We start from the raw sequence: 21,873 nt of genomic DNA, 5'->3' as shown, positions 1-21,873 counted from the left end.
GGTGCACCTGCGCTCTCCTCTCGAAGTGACGGCTTCCCTCTGCTGGGACAGTGGGCGCGGCCGCTTGAAGCAGGGTTCACCACCCGCAGCTCTCTCCGCAGTTTTCGGTGTTGACGCCTCTGTAAGTGCCTTGGCTGAAATGCTTCTTAAGAGCTAGACTTTCACCTCTCTGAGCATCAGTTTCCTCTTTAATTAAATTGGCGGGCAGTGAGGGATCAAGATGAGGGATGACACGCGATTTGTGAATTGTAACCCGCTGTGCCTAGATGAATTACCTTCTGCCTCACAGGACTGTTTTGAGGCCTCAGTGAATCGGTGTATATGAAACTGGTTTTTCGGCTGTAGGAAAGGAGAAATAATATCAGCGGTTTGTGTCTGCCTCTAGGTACAGAGTGTAACTATAGTCAGTGTGTTTTTATGTCCCACTGTCAGAGGCACGGCGTTTATTGGGCACCTAAAACATGTTTCTTAAGGAAGCTGGGAAATACTTCTGGGGCACAAATTCCAAGAACCTGGGCTTTCTCTCCTTGCCATAATGACAGGGTATAAGCAGAGTATAGCAAAGAACCTTGAAGCCGCGGCACTGAGCACTGCCTGATTTTATAGGTGATAAGGGTCGAAGACACTTCATGGTACCCACGGGTCCCAACTTGGCCTAAACCAGCTGTCTGTGTGGAAAGCTGCAGGTGTGCTGTGTTTGCGCCACTGGAAGCTACACATGGGAGTGACACAGAGTCATTTGAGACAGTATGCAATATGAAAAAGTGGCCGTATGATTAGTATTTGTGAAGTTTATTTTTGCATCCCTGCCCCCCACAGCTTATTTTCAGAACATGTTAGGCTTTATTCCCTCCCTGGATTCTCAGCAAGCAGGGCCTGTGTGTTGCTTATCGAGAACCAGGTCTAACAGCCTGGTAGATACTCCAAGTGGATTGAAGTAATGGATGTGGATGATTATCCTCTTACCCTCTCCTTGATCTAGTTGATGGGAAAAGTTGTGTCTATTTGTCTAAATAAATAAATGAGGGGAGGGCACACAGATTTCCTGATTTTCAGCCCAGATTTCTTTCTTCTTTGTCACGCAGGTATTAGGACTGTTTTGGATCTCAGTCTGTGGGCACAAGCACAGATAGGGGCTAGATGGGACCCGCTTTCACCTTTGAGTTATGTCCGTTATTAACGCCATGGATAATACTTGTTAAAGGAAGCAAAGTGAAAGCAAAGAGATCTGTGAACAGTGGAATGACATCTTTGTTGTTGATGTATTTGCTCCCCCTACTGTCCAGTGGTAGAGGCTCTGATGTCTAAGCCACTGGATCTTCTGTTGATGAGGGTACATGCTCGCTTCCGCAGCACATATACTAAAATTGTTGATGAGGGTACATACGCAGAGACTGGCCCTCCAGGGGACCCGTGGCACCTGTTCAGACTTGCTCCCTTTCTTTCTTTCCTCTTTTTGACAAATTTGTCTTTGGTTTTCCTGGAATTGTACTAAATGCCCGGCATATATACATGAAATAGACATGGTGCCTGCTCTTCAGGGAGCTTGACCACCACCTTAGGAAACAGACATAAAAAGGACTGACAGTAGTGAGCCCTTAATTTCTTTTTTCTTAAATTGAAGTAAGTTGATTTAAAAATAAATAAATACCAAAAAAAAATAAAAAATAAATAAATAAATTGAAGTAAGTTGATTTACATTGTTTCAGGTGTACATCAAGGTGATTCAGTCATATATATATACTTTTTCAGATTATTTTCCATTATAGGTTATTACAAGGTATTGAGTATAGTTCCCTATGCTATACAGTAGGTTCTTGCTGTTTATCTATTTTATATAGTAGTGTGTATCTGTTAACTCCAAATTCCCAATTTATCCCTTCCTTCCCCTTCCTTTCCTGTTTGGTAACCATAAGTTTGTTTTCTATGTCTGTAGTCTATTCCTTCTCTTTAAATAAGTTCATTTGTTCATACTTTTTTAGATTCCACATATAAGTTATGTCATATGATACTCGTCTTTAACTTACTTCATTTAGCATGATAATCTCTACGTCCATCTATGTTTCTGCAAAAGGCATTATTTCATTCTTTTTATGGCTGATATTATTAATATATATATAACATCTTCTTTTTATACCACATCTTTATCCATTCATCTGTCAATGGACATTTAGGTTGCTTCCATGTCTTGTTATTGTGAATTGTACTTCTATGAATATTGGGGTACATGCGTCTTTTCAAATTAGAGTTTTCATCTTTTTCAGATACCAGCCCTAAATTTCTTGTAGTGAATTATACCTAACAAGGTGCTTTCACTCTTCATAGACTCTTCATAGCAATCACCTGCAGAAGTATCATTATCTCTGATGAGAAACAGTCTCAAAGAGGTTCAGGTGATTCTCCCTGAGCAAAAACATCAAAGTCCTTTGGAAATAAAACGAGTTCTTCAGTTTCCTGACCTTTAATTAAGTAACTTCCCCCGGGGTGTGAAGCTAGGCTACACTTGTCAGAACATACACCAGGATCTTCTTTTCTGAATCCAGGGACTTCAGTGTAGTGAGGATGTAAGAAGGCAGACTACACAGAAAGTGACTGTGTGTTCAGATTCACTTCCAGTTCTGCACACTAAGAACTGGAGTTCTGAAGGGACTGAAGGTAAAGACGCAAATCAAGTCTTTAGCTTGAAATTAACGCGCTCATGACTCAGAATCAAGAATTACCCAGCAATGCCCTCTCTTTTGCACTTCAGCAAACTGCTGCCCATGATGTACAGCAGTCATATCCACTAGAGCAAAACAGGAACACTTCTTGTTCCAGTTACAAACTTTTATTTTCTATCATTCCCCCCCCCACACACACATCTGGCTCTCTGGGTAGAAACCATTTTCTTAACTACTGAAAAGTCTGGGTTTTTTTCTCTTAGCCCCTAAAAAGGCTAGCAGCAGTTTCCACTTTAGGAACAAAAAGGTCAACCTAGTAAACTCAGAGGTCTTACAGTATAAGAGAGCGCAGGGCTTCAAGGCAACCGTGAAACAGGAGAAAGGAGCAATTAGCTGATTATTGATTGTGAAAATCTGGCCTGCAAGAGGGAACTTCCTCATGAATTTGGTAAAGCGCTTAACCAAGCTTTTAGACTGCAGTGGTGCATATCTTTTAGTTTTATTTCTCTAGACTGAAAAAAAAAGCTAACTAGTATGTATTTGGTGCTTAGGATTCCCTAGCACTGTGTGAAGCACTTTATCCCCTTCTTTAATTTTGACACCAACCCTGTGATGCCAAAAGCTCAGCTTCTCTGTACACAGGTGCTGAATCAAATCTCAGAATTTTGAGTGAAGTGGAAAAGGATAGCTTTATTAGTTTGCCAGGCAAAGGGGGCCACAGTGGGCTAATTCCCTCAAACTTGTGTGTCTTCACTTGGAGAAGATAGTGAGTTTTAGAGTAATTGTTCAAAGAGGGTGTGATCAACTTGTGGACATTCTTCTGATGGGTTCATGATGATGCAAGAAGTCAGCATAATTAACCTTCAGGTCAACTAAACTGAGGTCTGCATGCTTGTGGGCAGTATACCATCATTAACCATGTCAACTTCTCTCACCTGGAAGGGGTTTCAGTATCTGCAAAGTAACTCAAAGATATTGTTGTATGTATCCATTGATGGGGAAACAGGACCTTGCCCCAAGACTGCTCTTGACTGTTTGTTTCTCCCTGGTCTCACATCCCCTCCCTTCCCTAGTTAACAACTGCTTGAATCTGCCTACTGGAACTCAGGGAAAGTGATGGAGGCTGAATGAAGGCTGTTTCCTACAATCAAAGAAATGGGGACACAAAGCCCTTGTGCCCAGGAGCCCTACACGCCCTTTTTGGTATGACCTGTGAGGCATGTATCTGCATGCCTCTTTGAAAGATGTTGACACTGAGGCCTAGGAGAGCTACACAACAGACATTTCTTCTGTAATTCTAAAAATATTGCTATAAAAGTAGGAAAAAACTTATCCTGGTGCTTCTCCTAAGTTTACAGTAAATAAACCATCTAGTCTTTTGTGTGACACAAAATAATTTCTGAAATTATTATTGAAATGTAACATGCAAACAGATTAAGTGTACATACTACAATCCATTGAATTTTCACAAAAGCCACTGCAACCAGCATCCCCAAAGCCAACCTTATGCCCTCTTCTTACTGTGAAAGGGTAAGTACCATCCCAACTTCTATGACTAGAATTTAATTTTGCCTGTTTTTAAACTTTATACAAGTGAAATCATAAACTGTGTGCTCTCTGGTTTCTGTCTGCTTTCACTGAATACTGTTTGTGGGATTTATTTAAGCAGCTGAATGTAAGAGACCAATTGCTCTATAGAATTCCATTGTGTGAATCTACCACTATTTATTTGATCCAATTTTTTTTTACACAACTTCACATGGCACTCAGATCTTAGTTCCCCCAAGGGATCGAACTTGTGGCCCCACCAGTGACAGCACTAAGGTCTAACCACTGGACTGCCTGGGAATTTCCTATCGATACAGCTATTGCTGGGCATTGGGGCAGTATTCCATTTTAGTGCATTTTGAATTAAGCTATTACAAAGTCTCAGTGAACAAAGTCTCTTAGTGAATATGTTCAAATAGATACATACCTAAGAATGGGGTAACTGGGTGACAACACATTTTTTAAATTCTCCTGGACCAGGATGTTCACCATAATTGACATTGGCCTCAGCCCTTGACATGGTTATATAATGTATGCATGGTTTATAATGTATGTATGTGCTGTGACTTAGGTGTTCATTTTATTCATGTTCTGTGAGATGGCAGCTTTCTCCCTTGGGCTTCTGCACAGTGTAGGGGAGGGGAGATAGTCCTCAAAGGTTATTGTTGTTCTGGAGCAGAACTAGTGGATTCAGCTGTCTTGTGCTGTGCTTAGTCACTCAGTCGTGTCCGACTCTTTGCAACCCCATGGACTGTAGCCCGCCAGGCTTCTCTGTCCATGGAGATTCTCCAGGCAAGAATACTGGAGTGGGTTGCCATGCCCTCCTCCAGGGGATCTTCCCAACCCAGGGATTGAAGCTAGTTCTCCTGCATTGCAGGCGGATGCTTTACCGTCTGAGCCACCAGGGAAGGAGCTGTCTTGGTTCATCTAAGTCAAATGTTCTACATTAAAATTTTCCCACTGTTTTACACCTTGCTCTTGTGAAACTCCAATCTGGTCAGAGAACAAAACAGGTGACTCCCCAGAGCAATTGCACCTGCTGCCCCTCCCAGGGGGACAGACATCCAGGTTGAGAAGCATAGCTGCTGCAGACTGTGCTCCCACCAAGGATATTCTGGGAGTGGGAGCTCACATAAGGAGCAGGACAGACTGACTTTCTTACTCTCCCAGTAAAGCCATTCAGTGATCACAACAATCTGTGGGAAATTCTTAAACAGATGGGAATACCAGACCACCTTACCTGCCTCCTGAGAAATCTGTATGCAGGTCAAGAAGCAACAGTTAGAACCAGATATGGAACAATGGACTGATTCCAAATTGGGAAAGGCATACATCAAGGATGTATATTGTCACCTTACTTGTTTAACTTATATGCAGAGTACATCATGCGAAATGCCAGGCTGGATGAAGCACAAGATGGAATCAAGATTGTTGGGAGAAAGAAGTAAAATAAAGTGAAAGTCGCTCGGTCGTGTCTGACTCTTTGCGACCCCATGGTCTATACAGTCCGGAATTCTCCAGGGCAGAATACTGAAGTGGGCAACTTTTCCTTTCTCCAGAGGATCGTCCCAACCCAGGGATCGAACCTAGGTCTCCTGCATTGCAGGTGGATTCTTTACCAGCTGAGCTACAAGGGAAGCCCACCCAGAGAGATTAATCAATAAACTCAGATATGCAGATGACACCACCCTTATGGCAGGAAGCAAAGAACTAAGGAGCCTCTTGATGAGAGTGAAAAAACTGGCTTAAAACTCAGCATTCAAAAAACTAAGATCATGCATCCGGTCCCATCACTTCATGACAAATAAATGGGGAAACAATGGAAACAGTGATAGACTTTATTTTTGGGGGCTTCAAAAACACTGCAGATGGTGACTGCAGCCATGAAATTAAAAGATGCTTGCTCCTTGGAAGAAAAGTTATGACCAACCTAGACAGCATATTAAAAAGCAGAGACATTACTCTGCCAACAAAGTTCCGTCTAGTCAAAGCTATGGTTCTTCTGGTAGATGTGAGAGTTGGACTATAAAGAAAGCTGACTGCTGAAGAATTGATGCTTTTGAACTGTGGTGTTAGAGAAGACTCTTGAGAGTCCCTTGGACTGCAAAGAGATCCAACCAGTCAATCCTATGGGAAGTTTGTTCTGAATTCATTGGAAGGACTGATGCTTCAGCTGAGGCTCCAATACTTTGGCCACCTGATGCGAAGAACCAACTCATTGGAAAAGACCCTGATGCTGGGAAACTTTGAAGGCAGAAGGGGACAACAGAAGATGAGATGGTTGGATGGCATCACCTACTCAATGGACATGAGTTTGAGCAAGCTCCAGGAGTTGGTGATGGACAGGGAAGCCTGGCGTGCTGCAGTCCATGGAGTCGCAGAGTTGGACAGGGCTGAGCAACTGAACTGAAAGTCATTCAATAGGTTTTTAATAAGTGTGCAAAACTGTGAACATACTTGTTTCCCAACAGATTGACTTCTGAAGGAAAGGACAGGTCATTCCCATCTCTGGAATCCCAATACCTAGCACAATGCCTGCATGCAACACAGGGCCAATAAATGTTAAAGTGCATATTCTGTTTGAAAGAGTCTACCCTACTGAATTGGGGAAGGAAAGGGCAGCCCACTCCAGTACTGTTGCCTGGAAAATCCCATGGACAGAGGAGCCTGGTAGGCTGCAGTCCATAGGGGTCACAAAGAGTGACTTCACTTTCACCCTACTGAATAGGTGGTCAAAAGTAGAGTCAGTTATTGAGAAACAAAATCTTGGGGACTTTGCTGGTGGCTCAGTGGTTAGGAATCTGCCTTCCAATGCAGGGGACACAGGTTCAGTCCCTGATTGGGGAACTAAATCCCATGTGCCACTGGGCAACTAAACCCGTGCACCACAATAGGCTTAGAAAATAAAATCTTTCTCTGTGAAACTGAAATGACAACTTCTATGTTCATCAGTATGACTAAATAACTCCCATGCTATGGAATGTTCTACAGCAGTAAACAAGATGAATGTGTACATTGGTATGGAAAATACGCCATGATTTATTTTAACCAAAGAGAAAAAAAAGCAAGTTGCAAACAAGCTAATTGTATAACCTTTTATCATTTAAAAAAGACAACAGCTACATGTTTCAAGAGACATACATGTATGTAAATAGAGGAAAAGACCTAGAATGTTACACATCTAATAACAGCAGATAATTCTAGAGATTGTGGATATTAAAGAGATTTAACTTTATGGTATAACTTTTTACAAGATTACATTTGTATATTATTTGTGTAATTAATAAATTACACAATTTATTGTATAAATTTATTGTATAAATCACTGGGTTAGTTTCAAGCGAATTTCTATTTCTGCCAATTTCTCTACTACCTGAAGACTGAACTATTCTTAAAAGGAAGGAAAATAGACCTCCCCTTGATACTGCCAGTAGCTTGATCTTCTAAGCATAGACACCAGACTCAAATCTGAACTCAGCTGGATCTGTTTACTTTAACCTTTGCTTTTTGTAGCTTTTAGTCACTAAGAGGATGCTGTCTACAACTGTACATATATATAATGACCTGGCTAGGGGAACCTGCCCCCCTGCCTGAATGTTAAAGTGCCTTTATTCAGCTCCTGTGGATACACTCTGACCCTGCCCACCTGTGAATGGTTACAGAAAAGAAGAAATTAACACATCCCTTCCCTGATGCTTATTTTGCAGGATTTATTACCTTTTTACTTTACTTCCTCACCACCTCCTTCTCTCTGTTCTATAAAAGAAACTGACAACCAGACCCCAATCAGATGGTACTCTAGGGTGCTGGCCTGCCATCTACTTGGTTGCCAGGTTTTCCAAATAAAGTCTCTAGTCTTTGCCTCAACACCTTGTCGTCCAACTATTGGCGAGTAGACAGAGCTTGGATTCTGTAACAGCCCTGAGCATTATTAAAAAATGTAGGGAAAGGACCAGATAAGATTTCCTTAACCAAGCCCGGGCTGTCATAGGCAAGGCCTTCAGAAGAACCTTCTGTAAAGGGAGGCCAGGCAACGATTTCATGAGAGGAAGCAGTGATACCATATTTAAGAAAAGTACGCTGATGTCAATAAAACTGGAAAAAGAAAGTGTTTTGTCTCAGGACCATGCAGATTTCTATGGGATTGTGAAGGACAGAGAGGGGAGTCAGGAGCACAGATACCTTTCCGAGGTGTTTTAATTCAGAAAGAAAGTGAACAGGCATAAAGGAAGAGAAACAGGAGGTGGTGCATCTGTGCTTAACCAATTACAGCCTCACAAAAGCGTCTTTTGTGTCAGGGATTTGCAGTTCGGAATGTTCTTTCTCAAACTGGAGTAAAAGCCCAGGCCAACTTCTGCCACTAATACAAGCGTTATCTCCGACTCATCAGCGAACACCTCTCTTGGTGGCTTTAGTTTCCGCAAAGAAACAAAGCGGGGGTTGAGGTGGACTAAGCAGTCGTTCTCTGATTTCCAGCCAAAGCCTAGGGCAGTTCAATACCGACCAGCAAGCTAGCACCTCTTCCGCGTGGCTGCCTCGGGGATGCAAGGGTGCCTGCTCCCCGGACGGGGCTCCCAGATGACCAGAAGAAGAGGCCCGAGTGCTGGACTGCCCGTTTGCCAACTCGCTCCAGGCACCGGCCACTCCAGACCCGGGCAATCAGACCTTCAGCGCCGCGGCCTTAAAGGTCCCTCGAGCGCACCGGGATGGACGCTGGGCCGCGCGTGACGTGGACCAATCGGCAGCGGGCATCGGCGGTTTTCCTACAACTGGTTGACTGACCTCTCCTTCGCCTTCGCTGCGGCGGCCGGAGACGGAGGAGGGGGCGGGCCTAGGACGTGGCCCAATGGGGACGCGCGCCGCGGCGGCGAGGGGCGGGGCCAGGCCCGCGGCGCAGGGCCGGGCGGCGGAGGCGCCAATGAGCGCACGCCGCGTCCGGGGCCGGCTGGTGCGCGAGACGCCGCCGAGAGGTTGGTGGCTAATGTAACAGTTTGCAAGCCGAGGGGAGTTGTGGAGGGCGCGGGTTTGGGGGTCGCGCTGCTAGCCTCGTGGGTTCGTCCGGCGCTGCGTTTGTCCCAGAGCTGGGGCCACGGGAGCGGAGGCGAGAGGTAGCGGGGGTGGGGATGGCGATGGGAACCGGCCACCCTTAGAGGAGGCAACGTGCTAGCTCCGGGGGCGGGTCAGTAGAGGGAGTGAGGGCCGCACGGACGCCGGTGCGCTTAGCCCCGCAGCTCGGTCCCCGGGGTGCCTTCATGTCTTAGAGGTGGGCTGGCACCCGTTTCCGGGAGTGGGAGCCGCCGCCGCTTTTGGGAGGTGAGGCTTAGGTGAACTCGGAATACTCGCTGTCTTCTCGGCGCGGAACCTTATCGTTCCAGGCACAGCGTCTGTGTAGGCAGCGGGGCCGAAGATGGGATGGAGAAGGGGAGCGGGAGGGACAACCCGAAGGGATGCTGAGGACGAGACGTGCCCTTTTTCCATCCCTGCCTCCTCCAGCGTCACCATCTCTCAGTTCCCGGCCAGGCCCGGCCAGGCTTTCCCCGCCAGCGGGGGAGCTCCAGGTGTAGGGAGGTAGTCTAGTCCTGAGCGGGGGTCCCTGGCGGCACCCCAGGTGTGTGACGGCAGGGACAGTGCTGGGGTGCGCCCGTAGAGCTGCCTATGCAGTGGCCGGAAGGCCTTGATCTCCTTCCTCCTGGCCTGTTACCATCACTGTTTAGGGATGTGGTGGCCAAAGGCTTGAATCCCCGGTGGTTCACCTGGGCTTTCCTGTGGTCACTACTGAAGGTGGTGAGAGTGCTTGGTTCTCATTAGAAGGGAGAGGAGGGGATGTAGCCTGTCCTGCCCTGGGTGAGGATGGAGTAGGTATGAATTTTAAAGCTTCTCTGTTGTGGATGAGGTTCTGCCTCCTTCACTCAGGGCATCCAGTTACAAGTGTTGTTTGTCTTCTCTCCTAGGGACACAATGGTAGCCACAGTCAGAAGGCAGAGGCCGAGGAGGCTAGCCTGTTGGGCCTTGATGACTGTGCTCTTGGCAGACCTGTTGGCACTGAGTGGTATGTACCCCAGCAGAGGCGTCAAAAGAAATATAAATGAGTGAATGATGGATGACATGTGGCGGGCAGGCGTTATGAGGCTGATGAATGGGAAACCTCTCGGCTCTTAGGTTCCCAGACCCAGATGTTTTTGTTTGTCTGCTGCTTTCACCTTCTCCATGGAAAGCGGTGTGCTTTGATTAGCGGGGCCTCAGGAAGGCGGGGAAAGAGAGGCTAATTGACAGATCTGTTTCCCCTTCAGACACACTGGCAGTGATGTCTGTGGACCTGGGCAGCGAGTCTATGAAGGTGGCCATCGTCAAACCTGGAGTACCCATGGAGATTGTCTTGAACAAGTGAGGGCGGCCCCAGGGTCGGGTGGGGAAAGAGGGTCCGCACCTGAGGCCCAAGTGTGGTCTTGGTAGTGCCCTCAACAGACTTTGTGTCTGCATGATTGTGGGGTGTTGTATGTACGTGGGAGTGTTGAGTCTCCTGAGAACACATCCTGCTGTAGGCACGTGGCCCCAGTGTGTCTTTTCCTCAGGGAGTCCCGGAGGAAAACCCCAGTGACCGTGACCCTGAAAGAAAATGAAAGATTCTTTGGCGACAGTGCGGCCAGCATGGTGAGCTCACAGCCCACCCCCTTCCCAGAAGCAGTGGGCAGAGGAGAGGCGATGACAGACTCCAGAGTCTTGCTCCCTGGTCAGTCTCCGAGGTAGGTAGGTGATGGCGGGTTTGGGAGTCTTAACATTCTGCTCTTTCTTTACCTCTTCTCAGGCCATCAAGAACCCAAAGGCTACGCTGCGTTACTTCCAGCACCTCCTGGGGAAGCAGGAGAATAACCCGCATGTAGCCCTTTACAAAGCTCGTTTCCCCGAGCATGAGCTGGGCTTCGACCCGCAGAGGCAGACTGTGTACTTCCAAATCAGCCCGTGAGTGCCCTGCTGGGGAAGGTGGGCTCAGGGGGCCTGGTGGGATCCCTGTCAACATGTGCTCACCACTGTCCTTGTGTGGATGCCGGGCTTTCCTCGCCGCTAACCATCCCCCTTCCCCAGGCAGCTACAGTTCTCGCCGGAGGAGGTCCTCAGCATGCTTCTCAACTACTCCCGGTCTCTGGCTGAAGATTTTGCAGGTGGGTGGCCAAGGTGGGGCCAGTGGCAGCCACGTTCCCTGGAGACAAATGAAGGCAGTTCTGAGTCCCCAGGAACATTTAGTAACATCTGATGACATTTTTTGTTGTCACAACTGGGGAGCTGCAGCCACTGCCATCTTGTAGAAGCCAGGGGTGCTGCCAGTCGTCTTAGACTGCACACCTCTGCCCCCCAAAACAAAGAATTATCTGGCCCAGGAACTTTCCTGGTGGTTTAGTGGTTAAGACCCTGAGCTTCCACTGCAGGGGACACAGATTCAGTTCCTGGTTGGGAAACGAAGATCCCACATGCCATGTGGTGTGGCCAAGAAAAAAAAACATGTAGCCCAAAATGTCAACAGTGCTGAGACTGAGAACCCCCATCTAAGGTGTGGAGCTGGTGGGAACCCTATTCTGTTGTCCCCTGTAGAGCAGCCCATCAAGGATGCAGTGATCACTGTGCCAGCCTTCTTCAATCAGGCTGAGCGCCGAGCTGTGCTGCAGGCTGCGCGAATGGCTGGCCTCAAGGTGCTGCAGCTCATCAATGACAACACCGCCACCGCCCTCAGCTATGGTGTCTTCCGCCGGAAAGATATCAACAGCACTGCCCAGGTGAGCCAGGGAGGAGCTACCGACTGGCCTGGCAGGGTGGCTGAGTCTGATGATGGAAGCCACTTGGCTTGTTTTGCATCTTATTTGCATGCTGGGCTTTGACAAATGCAGCAACAGCCCCCTCTCATCCCCTTTTAGAGTTGTTTGATTTTCGTTTGAGTCAGTGCAGCCCCTTGGAGGCAGGCAGGCAGGCAGGCACCCTGGAGTTGGGTTAGGTTCCAGTGACAGTGGCCTTGATGTCTCTGCAGAATATCATGTTCTATGACATGGGCTCAGGCAGCACCGTGTGCACCATCGTGACCTACCAGACGGTGAAGACTAAGGATGCGGGGATGCAGCCACAGCTGCAGATCCGGGGTGTGGGGTAAGTGGGTGCTGTGAGGAGGGCTGCTTGCTGAGATACCCTGGGGTCCCAGTTTCTTCTTGGAGGGTCAGCGGCTTCACTTTCCTGCTCCCTGCAGGAGTACTCTCCTGGCTAAAGCATCAATCTTTGTAGGATACCTCTCCTAAAGAACATGGGGTAGATGGAGATGCAGGGAGACAGTTTGGGAATGTTGAAGGGCAATGAATGTCCCAAGCTGCTTTTGAGGAAATCCACAAGGCCATCGGCCACATGAGGAGTGTCAACTTCAACTATTTTTTTGTTCTTGGCACCTTTGGTTTACTTATTGTTGATGTTATGTTATTTCACGAACGTGTTCTTTTCTGTCCACCTTTACCGCTTCCACATTAGTCCAAACTGCCATCACCTCTCACCTGCAGAATAGGATATCTCACTGCTGCCAGTGTGGCCTCCCTCCAGTTCTTCCACATTTCAGCCAGAGGGTTCTTTTCAAACCTGTCTGTATCTTGTTTCTTTAGAAACCCTTCAGTGGCTCCACACCTTTGTCTTGGCCTATAAAGCCACCTGTATGTGCCCTGACAACTCCAGCTTGGCTCTGACCCTGAGCTCCAGCCGTCTTTGCCCTCCATTGAACTTACACACTCTTGTTCTCTCACACCTTACCATCTGCCTAGAATGTTCTTTTCTCTCTTCTTCACCTCGTTAACTCCAGCTCATCTTCAAGTTTCAGCTCCAGCATCGCTTCTTCACAGAACTTTTCCAGACATCTCTTAAATAGCTGAAATTTCACTTAATTTATGTTCTAGTGGCATCATCTGTTTCTCTGTTATAACACAGAGGATTGCTAAAATTTCACAGTGTGGTTGATTGCTCAATTATAAACTGTTTGATAGCAGGGGCCGTGTCTTTTTTTTTTTCCCCTTCTTACAGTTGTATTTCCGGAGACAAATATGTCATTTGGTGCCTAGTAGTTAACAGTTGAATAAATGGCCAGATGGACTATCGCTGAGAGGTGTTAGCCGTGGGGGTGAGAGCCAAGTTCCTTTGTGGATGAAGGGACCCCGTGTGTTCCTCACACTTTTCCCTCTTCCCTTTCCTACACAGGTTTGACCGTACCCTGGGGGGCCTGGAGATGGAGCTCCGCCTGCGTGAGCACCTGGCCGGGCTCTTCAATGAGCAGCGCAGGGGTCAGAGAGCGAAGGATGTGCGGGAGAACCCTCGCGCCATGGCCAAGCTGCTGCGTGAGGCCAATCGGCTGAAGACCGTTCTGAGCGCCAATGCCGACCACGTGGCCCAGGTGCTCACACGTGGCTCATGAGGGCAAAGATTGCCGCCTCCCCCACCCCAGAGGGTGGAGGACCCCGCCATCCTGAGGTCGATCCGGGTGGCCCATCCCTTGTTCCCGTGCTTCCTGCCTGCCTCCCAGCATCCTGTTCCCTTGGTGTCTGACCCACCCACCCAGAGAGCAGGACCCGGGTGAGTGCCCTGACCTTCCTGTTCCTTTCCCAGATCGAGGGCCTGATGGACGATGTGGATTTCAAGGCAAAGGTGACTCGAGCGGAGTTTGAAGAGTTGTGTGCAGACTTGTTTGAGCGGGTCCCTGGGCCCGTGCAGCAGGCGCTGCAGAGTGCAGAGATGAAACTGGTGAGGCAGGGTCATTGAGATGGGTGTGGTGGGGAGACAGGCGGGATGGAAAGTGAAGAGGTGGCAGGGAGGAGGGAAGAGTCTGTGCTGAGGAGGAGGGTGACCTCGGAGCTGACCCCTCCCCTGCTTTCTCCCCGTGCAGGATGAGATTGAGCAGGTGATCCTGGTGGGTGGGGCCACTCGCGTCCCCAAAGTGCAGGAGGTGCTGCTGAAGGCTGTGGGCAAGTGAGTGTGGGGCCTGAGCAGCAGGAGGGCTGAGGGGAGGGGGGCCGGGCCAGGCTGCAGATGGACGGTCCTGAGCCTTGGGACATTCACAGGGAGGAGCTGGGGAAGAACATCAATGCTGATGAAGCCGCCGCCATGGGGGCCGTGTACCAGGCGGCCGCGCTCAGCAAAGCCTTCAAGGTGAAGCCCTTTGTCGTCCGGGATGCGGTGATCTACCCCATCCTGGTGAGTAAGCCTGTGTGCTGGGGTGGCAGGCTCCCCATACCTCTCCCAGGGCCATCTCCACTGTGTGCTCGAGCCTGTCCCTCTGTCTTCTTGCTATTGGCACTCCCCACCCCTTTTCCCTCTGTCCCTGCTCTGCTTCTCCAGCGGGCCTCCCCTCTCCTGCCATGTAGGTGGAGTTCACGAGGGAGGTGGAGGAGGAGACGGGGGTCCGCAGCCTGAAGCACAATAAGCGCATCCTCTTCTCCCGCATGGGACCCTACCCTCAACGCAAAGTCATCACCTTTAACCGCTACAGCCATGACTTCAACTTCCACATCAACTACGGTGACCTGGGCTTCCTGGGGCCTGAGGATCTTCGGTGAGGGGTGGGGCCAGCTGGGGACTCCAGGGAGGGAGGGGGTGGGGTCTGCGGGTGACACAGGGGAAGCAGCCTGTGGGCTTGGGCTTGGGTTTGGGCTGAGCTGCTTCTCTGGGAGGTGCTTCCATCCCAAGGGTGTCCTGGGGGAGGGCCCTGTGTCTCATATCCGGAGGCTGTGTAGACTAGAGCTTGGAGGCAGGCTTGGGGGGGGGCTCCCCTGAACGGCTGTCTCCTCCCACCCAGGGTATTTGGCTCCCAGAATCTGACCACAGTGAAGCTAAAAGGTGTGGGTGAGAGCTTCAAGAAGTATCCCGACTACGAGTCCAAGGGCATCAAGGCTCACTTCAACCTGGACGAGAGCGGCGTGCTCAGCCTGGACAGGGTGAGAGCAGGAGCCCCCGTGTGCCAGGCGGGGCCCAGCGCCACCAGCCTCTTCCACAGTGGTTCCTTGTGGTATTCGAACATGGTCAATAAAATGGGTTTGGGAGTTGGATAAAGCTTGGGCTAAACGAGGGATCTGGTGTGGGCCATCCCAGAGCCTGTGAATGCTCCAGGACGTTGTAATTTTCAGGGTCTCGGATGGCTGAGAAACCTGCTTATTACCAACAGCTGAGGGGATTTGTATCTTTTAGAACATACTGTGGGCAACAATGGCCCTTTCTGTTGAGTGGAGGAGTGTGAGGGGGGAGAGGGGGGAGCTCCAGTCCCCTCCTCAGAGGGCTTGTAATCCACAGGGGTGGAGGAGACTCCATCCAGGAGCCCTTGAAGGAGGGGGGGCGGCCGGCTAGCACAGCTGAAGTTGTGCACACGGTTGTGCCTGAACAGTAACCCACGAGGCAGGATGTTTGTGGAGAAAAGGTGGGTTAGCATGTGCCTGTCTTCACCTTGGATCCCTGTTCTCAGGTGGAGTCTGTGTTTGAGACGCTGGTGGAGGACAGCCCAGAAGAGGAATCTACTCTGACCAGTAAGATGAGCGTGTGCACGTGTGTGAGAGTGTCCTTGTGTGCCTTCCAGGGAGGTGGGCAGGCCTTGCCCTTAGGGTTGGGGCTGGAGTCCCTTCTGTGGTGCTCTTTAAGTCTTTGGGTTTTCCTCTTTCTAGAACTTGGCAACACCATCTCCAGCTTGTTTGGAGGTGGCAGCACACCAGATACTAAAGAAAATGGTACTGACACAGTCCAGGTAAGGCCAGGATGGAGCCAGGGAGCACGGAGGACGGTGCATGGGACCAGGCGGCAGCATGGTTTGGGGTGTCGACCCCAGCTTCTCAGGATGTGATAGGCCCCGCCTCCTTCTAGCCTGTGGAGAAGGGAATGGCCACCCACTCCAGTAATCTTGCCTGAAGAATTCCATGGGCAGAGGAGCCTGGTTTCTACAGTCTATGGGGTCGCAAAGAGCTGGACACGACTGAGCGACTTTCTTTCTTTCCTCTTAGCCCGAGCCAGGTTCACCACACCCTTCTCTGGACTCTGAGCCATCCCAAGGCTCACTGTCACCTCCAGACACTTTTCCTTTGTCCAGCTAGACTGCCTCAGTCCAGACACCCGTTGCCCATTTCCACACAGTGGTCTTCTGTCTCCCCTAAGCTGTGTCATGGGCAATGAGTCCTTCAAAGCGGAGCCAGTCCTGATCCACGGGCCCTGCTGGTGACTCTTCAGAGGTTGCGTCTGCTTGTTTCCAGGAGGAGGAGGAAGGGCCTGCTGAGGGGAGCAAGGATGAGCCTGGAGAGCAAGCAGAGCTCAAGGAGGAAGCTGAGGCCCCAGCGGAGGACACCTCTTCGCCCCCACCCCCTGAGGCTAAGGGGGCTGCAGCCCCTGAGGGAGAAAAGGCCACAGAGAAAGACGGCGGGGACAAGCCCGAGGCACAGGTGAGCAGAGAGAAGTCGGCCTGGACCCAGAGCCATCCCCGCCTGTGCAGGACAGGAGGGGTGATGCTTTCCTGACACCCTCATCTCTTCCCCACAGAAGCCAAGCGAGAAGGGGGAGGCGGGGTCTGAGGGTGCTCCTCCAGCCCCGGAGGAAGAAAAGAAGCAGAAACCAGCCCGGAAGCAGAGGATGGTGGAGGAGATCGGGGTGGAGCTGGTCGTCCTGGACCTGCCCGACTTGCCCGAGGACCAGCTGGCCCGCTCGGCCCAGAAGTGAGTAAAGGCTGCGAGCGTGCGGAGGGTGGGCGCAGGGTGTGGAGCGGCACCTCTTACGCCTGCTGCCCCTTGGCCACAGACTCCAGGACCTGACACTCCGGGACCTGCAGAAGCAGGAACGGGAGAAAGCAGCCAACAGCTTGGAAGCCTTCATCTTTGAGACCCAGGTTGGTGGGCTGGGACGCAGGCCTGCCTCAGGACGAGGGACGGGGTGGGGGAGGAGGGTCCTGCCCCGAGGGCCTGCTGCACGCCTGTGCTCTGGCGCACCTCCCCAGGATAAGCTGTACCAGCCTGAGTACCAGGAAGTGTCGACCGAGGAGCAGCGTGAGGACATCTCTGGGAAGCTCAGCGCCGCGTCCACTTGGCTGGAGGATGAGGGCTTTGGGGCCACCACAGCGGTGAGCGGGCTCCCCGGGCATGGCGGGCAGGATGGGGAAAGAGAAGAGAGCTGGAGTGTGAGGTCATAAAGAAGGATGCAGGGCGGTCGTCCCCTAACCCCTCTGCCCTCTCCCACCCCCACACCCATCAGATGTTGAAGGAGAAGCTGGCTGAGCTACGGAAGCTGTGCCACGGGCTGTTTTTTCGGGTGGAAGAGCGCAAGAAGTGGCCCGAACGGCTGTCTGCCCTGGATAATCTCCTCAATCATTCCAGCATGTTCCTCAAGTGAGTGGCCCCTCTGCTCGTCTTCCCCACTCAGTCCCGCCCCTGTCCCTCCTAGGCTAACTGTCTCCCCTCTGACTGCAGGGGGGCCCGGCTCATCCCAGAGATGGACCAGATCTTCACTGAAGTGGAGATGACAACGTTAGAGAAAATCATCAATGAGACCTGGGTAATCCCTGTATAAATACTTAACTGGAGACTTATCTGGCAAGGTGGGCCGTCCTTGGCAGTGAGGGAGATGCGGAGAAATGGAGACTCAGCAGTCTCTGCCTCCTGGCTTGGCAGCTCGTTGGAAAGGCAAAAGATGGCTGTGTTTGAGATCACGTCTGATCAGTCCCAGACCAGGGTCACAGCCATATGTCCTCGATTAGAGGGGTAGGAGCCCATCCCCGCAGGGTCAGAGAGAGCTGCTCTGAGGAGCTGGGATTTGAACTGAATGCAGAAATTGGGTCAGGGTTTGGGGAGATGAGAATGACTTGTGAGATGCAGAAGCCGTTCTGGATGTGGGGGCTGTTTTTTGAACCAGAGCACCAAAGTGATTGAAATAAGGAGAAAAATAATCAAGAGGTTCAGCTGTGGTTAGTCCATAGAAATAGGATGGAAGCCAGAAATGGGCAGTTTGGCACTCCCTTGTGGAGAGCCTCGAGGTATGTATCTGCTTCTGGGGCTGACAGTGACGGGCAGTGATTTGAGGTCTGAGGGGAAGAGCCAGAGGTTGGTTGGGGTGTGTTTCGTCTGGGACAGAGGCATCTGCTGGCTCCAAGCCTGTCCTGACCTCGCCCACAGGCCTGGAAGAACACAACCGTGGCCGAGCAGGCCAAGCTTCCCGCCACAGAGAAGCCCGTGTTGCTCTCGAAAGACATTGAGGCCAAGATGGCGGCCCTGGACCGCGAGGTGCAGTATCTGCTCAATAAGGCCAAGTTCGCCAAGCCCCGGCCCCGGCCCCGGGACAAGAACGGGACCCGGGCAGAGGCTCCCCTCAATGCCAGTGCCAGTGACCAGAGCGAGAAGGTCATCCCTCCACCAGGTGAGGGCCGGGGACTGGTTCAGGCATCGCTGGGCAGGAGGAAGCTTTCCCTTCCCTCTGGGGACTACCTGTTCCTCCCGGTTTCCCTCCAGGCCAGACTGAAGACACGAAGCCCATCCCAGAACCCGAGAAGGAGGCTGGTGAGCTGGGGAAGCGGACGGGGAGCGTGGATGCCACTTAGCCCCGAGGGGTTGGCAGACTGGCAGGACAGCCCCTCTCTGGACAGCCCTGGAGCTTTGAATGGCCTTTACATTTTGTAGATGGTTATTTCCAAAAACAGAATAGACCAGGTGTGGCCCACAGATCCTAAAATACTGACATTTACTGTCTGGCTCTTGTCGGAAAAAGTTTGCCAACCCCGCCATCAGCCCCTTCTTCCCTCTTGCAAAAACTACGTGTTCTTTCCACAAAGCAGGATCTGAAGCAGCAGACTCTGAGCCTCTGGAATTAGGGGGTCCCGCAGCAGGTGAGAGTGGAGGTGGCGGGCTGTGCTGGGGGGCAATGCCTGCCCTGAGCTGGGCCTGTTCCCCCCGTCTCACCTCCCTCCACCCTTTGCTCTCTTCCCCCAATTCCTCCCAGAATCCGAACAGAAGGAACACCCAGAACAGCCGACAGGACAGAAGCAAACTTTGAAGAATGATGAACTATAACCCCTGCCTCCCAGTTCCCCACTTGTCCCTGCCCCCTTCTCTCACCACCTCTATTTATTAAACACCAAGGACTGGGGGAGGGTTGGTTCCCCCCACCCCAGAGGCTTCAGTTCCTCTTCTCTCACCTATGACTGGAGGTGCAGAGAAGGGGAAGGAAGGGACGGCTTACTGGTTCCTTCTGGAATAGTTCTGTGGTTCAAACTGAAATTGTTCTGTTCCCCAACCCCACCTGCTGGTTTCCTACCCATCCAGGTCCTAGTTTGGGAGAAATCACTACTATGTCTTAATTCTTTGCCTGCGGGTAGGTGAGAGCGTGACCATCAGTAGTGGGTTGACAGACCTGGTAGTGGGAAGGGTGTCCTGGGTTGTTAGAGGGTCTCCAGTCTTTTCTGGTTGTCCTTCCCTCCCTTTTCCACAAGATCAATGCCACACTGGCCAGTGTCTGCAGAACTTTGGTTTCCAGGTTTGGTTTCTGAGCTCCTGTCTGTACTTTTGCCTCCTCCAAGGTTTTTTGCCTCTAAAAATCCCCATTCCCTGCCTCCTCCCTGTGGGTCTCCTTGCCTTCCTCTTGCAAGTTGGACAGTCCTCTGCCTTTTGGCCAGAGCCCGTCCATCTGGACTGCCTAAGTCACTCGAGATCGACCCCCACCCACACGTACAACCCCAGTGGCCAGAGTAGACAGGGAGAAAGTGAAGAAGGGAATCCAGCCGCCTCTCCAGGGAGTGAGATGTGTAAGAGCGCTGTAGCTCCCCCACCTGTGGACTCTGGGCCAGGAAAGGTGTGTGGAGTGGCTGGCGCAGGGTGCCAGCATCCTGCAAGCAGCTGTTGAGATCTGCATCTTCCCGGTAGCCTGGTGCTCCACGGCCCTTGGACTTCTGCCCCCCTTCTCTGCCTATTGTTCTGCCCTCTCAGAGCCTTTCCCTCACCCCCTGGCCCCCTGGGCTGACCAAAACGTGCTTTCTACTGTGAGCCCCTTGTCCCAAGACCCTGGGGGCAGGAGAGACTGTGGCAAGAATGTAGAACTGCCACCTCGCTCTCTTGGAGGCAGGCCTTGTGGGCAAAGGAAGGGGGTACAGGCTGGCCTTTCTGTAGTGCATTGCTCTGCTGGGATGGAGGCCCTTTACCCACCACGTTGATGTTGGGCAGTCCACCCCCCAGGGTCCCATCTGAAGCAGGAGCCAGGGCTGCCACCCCCACTCCCAGGGCATGGGGGAGCCTGGTTGTGTCTGTCTCTTGTCTTTTTTTTTCTTTTTTTCTTTTTTTTTGCCACATTGGCAGAAATGTGCCCTAAGGGTCCTATCCTGTCCTATATGTTTGAATTGTTTCACTAGCAGTTGAGGCTGGTTGGACAGATTTGAGTCAAATTGTACTTTGCTCCATTGTTAATTGAGAAACTGTTTCAATAAAATATTCTTTTCTACAGTTTTTGTGCTGTGATTTTTTTTTTTTTAATGTGTTTATTTCTAGGACTTAACCTGGTAATCCAGTGGTTAAGATTCTGTGCTTCCAGTGCATGGGGCATGGGTTCAATGCCTGGCTGGGCAAGTTCCACATGCCACATGGGATGGCCAGAAGAAAATATGTTTATTTCTTAAATATAAATAATGCATGTTTATTATGGCAAGTTTAGGAGGTAAAAATTTGAATAACAAAATTACCTATAATACTACCACCAAAACATCGTTAACATTTTGAACTTAGTTGAGATTCATGCATATAATTTTTCTTCATGAAAACAAAATTGTTTTATTTTTCCTCTGACATTATTTGGACCAGGTATTTTTAGATGATAACCATTTTTAAGGTAACAGTCTCATTTTACAAATAAGAAATTGCCGTTCAAAGAGGTTGAGCGGTCCAAGGAATCAGAGGTATTGAGAGGCTCAGCTAAGTTTGAATGTAATACTGACCCTATAACCCTTCTCTTGTTATCCTGACACAGGAATGTGTTGCTACAGCTTCATTTGTACAACAGTTGATTTGGTAGTTCATTGGTTGCAATGAAGCCATGTTTCACCAAGGGAAAGTCACTGTAGTCATTAATCATTTACGTGTCTAAGCAGTTGAATAAAAAATGACCATGAAGGTTGTGTTTTTCTATAAGGCTTGAACAATCAGACAAGTTTTGAGCCTGAAGCTTTTTTTTTTCTTTCCCCCAACAGACTTTTTAAGGGCAGTTAGGTTCACAGCAAAATTGAGCAGAAAGTACACAGAGTTCCCATATACCCTCTGGCCCCATACATGCCCAGCCAACCCCAGCATCAACATCCCACACCGGAGCAGGTGGTTTGTTACTATCTATGAACTATTATCATAAATATTACAATCTGTGGTCTATCACATAGCATACAGGGTACTCAGCGTCCTAAAAATCCTCTGTGCCTTGCAGATTCATCCCTCCCTCCCCTTTATAACTCCTGGCAACCACAGATCTTTTTACTGTTTCCATAGTTTTGCCCTTTCCAGAATGCCATGTAGTTGGGAGTCCTATGGGACATAGTGTTCTTTTCAGGTTGGTTCCTTTCACTTAGTAATATGCATTTAAGGTTCCTCATTGTCTTTTCGTGGCTTGACAGTGTCTTTTTAGCACTGACTAGTGTTGCATCCCAGGGACGGTGGAGCCTGTT

The 21,873-nt window shown here is 50.2% G+C and overlaps 1 protein-coding gene across 5 annotated transcripts; it reads left to right on the top strand.

Moving 5' to 3' along the window:
* Nucleotide 1: 1 nt before the first annotated feature.
* On the top strand, nucleotides 2-20,668 carry HYOU1 (hypoxia up-regulated 1). Of its 5 annotated transcripts, none has more exons than XM_043481433.1 (26): nucleotides 2-121; nucleotides 10,160-10,257; nucleotides 10,499-10,592; nucleotides 10,781-10,859; nucleotides 11,014-11,168; nucleotides 11,292-11,368; nucleotides 11,796-11,977; nucleotides 12,226-12,341; nucleotides 13,425-13,617; nucleotides 13,830-13,964; nucleotides 14,107-14,189; nucleotides 14,282-14,414; nucleotides 14,585-14,772; nucleotides 15,016-15,154; nucleotides 15,676-15,736; nucleotides 15,872-15,951; nucleotides 16,451-16,636; nucleotides 16,734-16,906; nucleotides 16,989-17,076; nucleotides 17,185-17,307; nucleotides 17,439-17,572; nucleotides 17,654-17,738; nucleotides 18,356-18,596; nucleotides 18,689-18,736; nucleotides 19,009-19,062; nucleotides 19,176-20,668. In XM_043481433.1, exons 2-26 carry the CDS (start codon nucleotides 10,167-10,169, stop codon nucleotides 19,244-19,246), a joined length of 3,009 nt encoding a protein of 1,002 aa, XP_043337368.1. In that variant the 5' UTR covers nucleotides 2-121; nucleotides 10,160-10,166; the 3' UTR covers nucleotides 19,247-20,668. The 5 variants fall into 5 exon arrangements, with proteins under 5 accessions (XP_043337368.1, XP_043337367.1, XP_043337370.1 ...); XM_043481432.1 differs by lacking the exon at nucleotides 2-121 and adding an exon at nucleotides 9,048-9,178; XM_043481435.1 differs by lacking the exon at nucleotides 2-121 and adding an exon at nucleotides 9,049-9,178 and having other exon boundaries at nucleotides 19,012-19,062.
* Nucleotides 20,669-21,873: the final 1,205 nt, after the last annotated feature.

Source organism: Cervus canadensis, chromosome 11 (assembly GCF_019320065.1).
Source record: "Cervus canadensis isolate Bull #8, Minnesota chromosome 11, ASM1932006v1, whole genome shotgun sequence".
Taxonomy (NCBI): domain Eukaryota; kingdom Metazoa; phylum Chordata; class Mammalia; order Artiodactyla; family Cervidae; genus Cervus; species Cervus canadensis.
Note: the sequence above shows the minus strand (reverse complement) of the source record. Positions and strands in the feature narration are given on the sequence as shown.

Coding starts and splice junctions, on each gene's coding strand:
- HYOU1 (XM_043481433.1), top strand. CDS start 10,167: ATGGTAGCCACAGTCAGAAGGCAGAGGCCGAGGAGGCTAGCCTGTTGG. Junction 14,190..14,281: donor CTGCTGAAGGCTGTGGGCAA/GTGAGTGTGGGG, acceptor GGACATTCACAG/GGAGGAGCTGGGGAAGAACA. Junction 17,739..18,355: donor AAATCATCAATGAGACCTGG/GTAATCCCTGTA, acceptor CCTCGCCCACAG/GCCTGGAAGAACACAACCGT.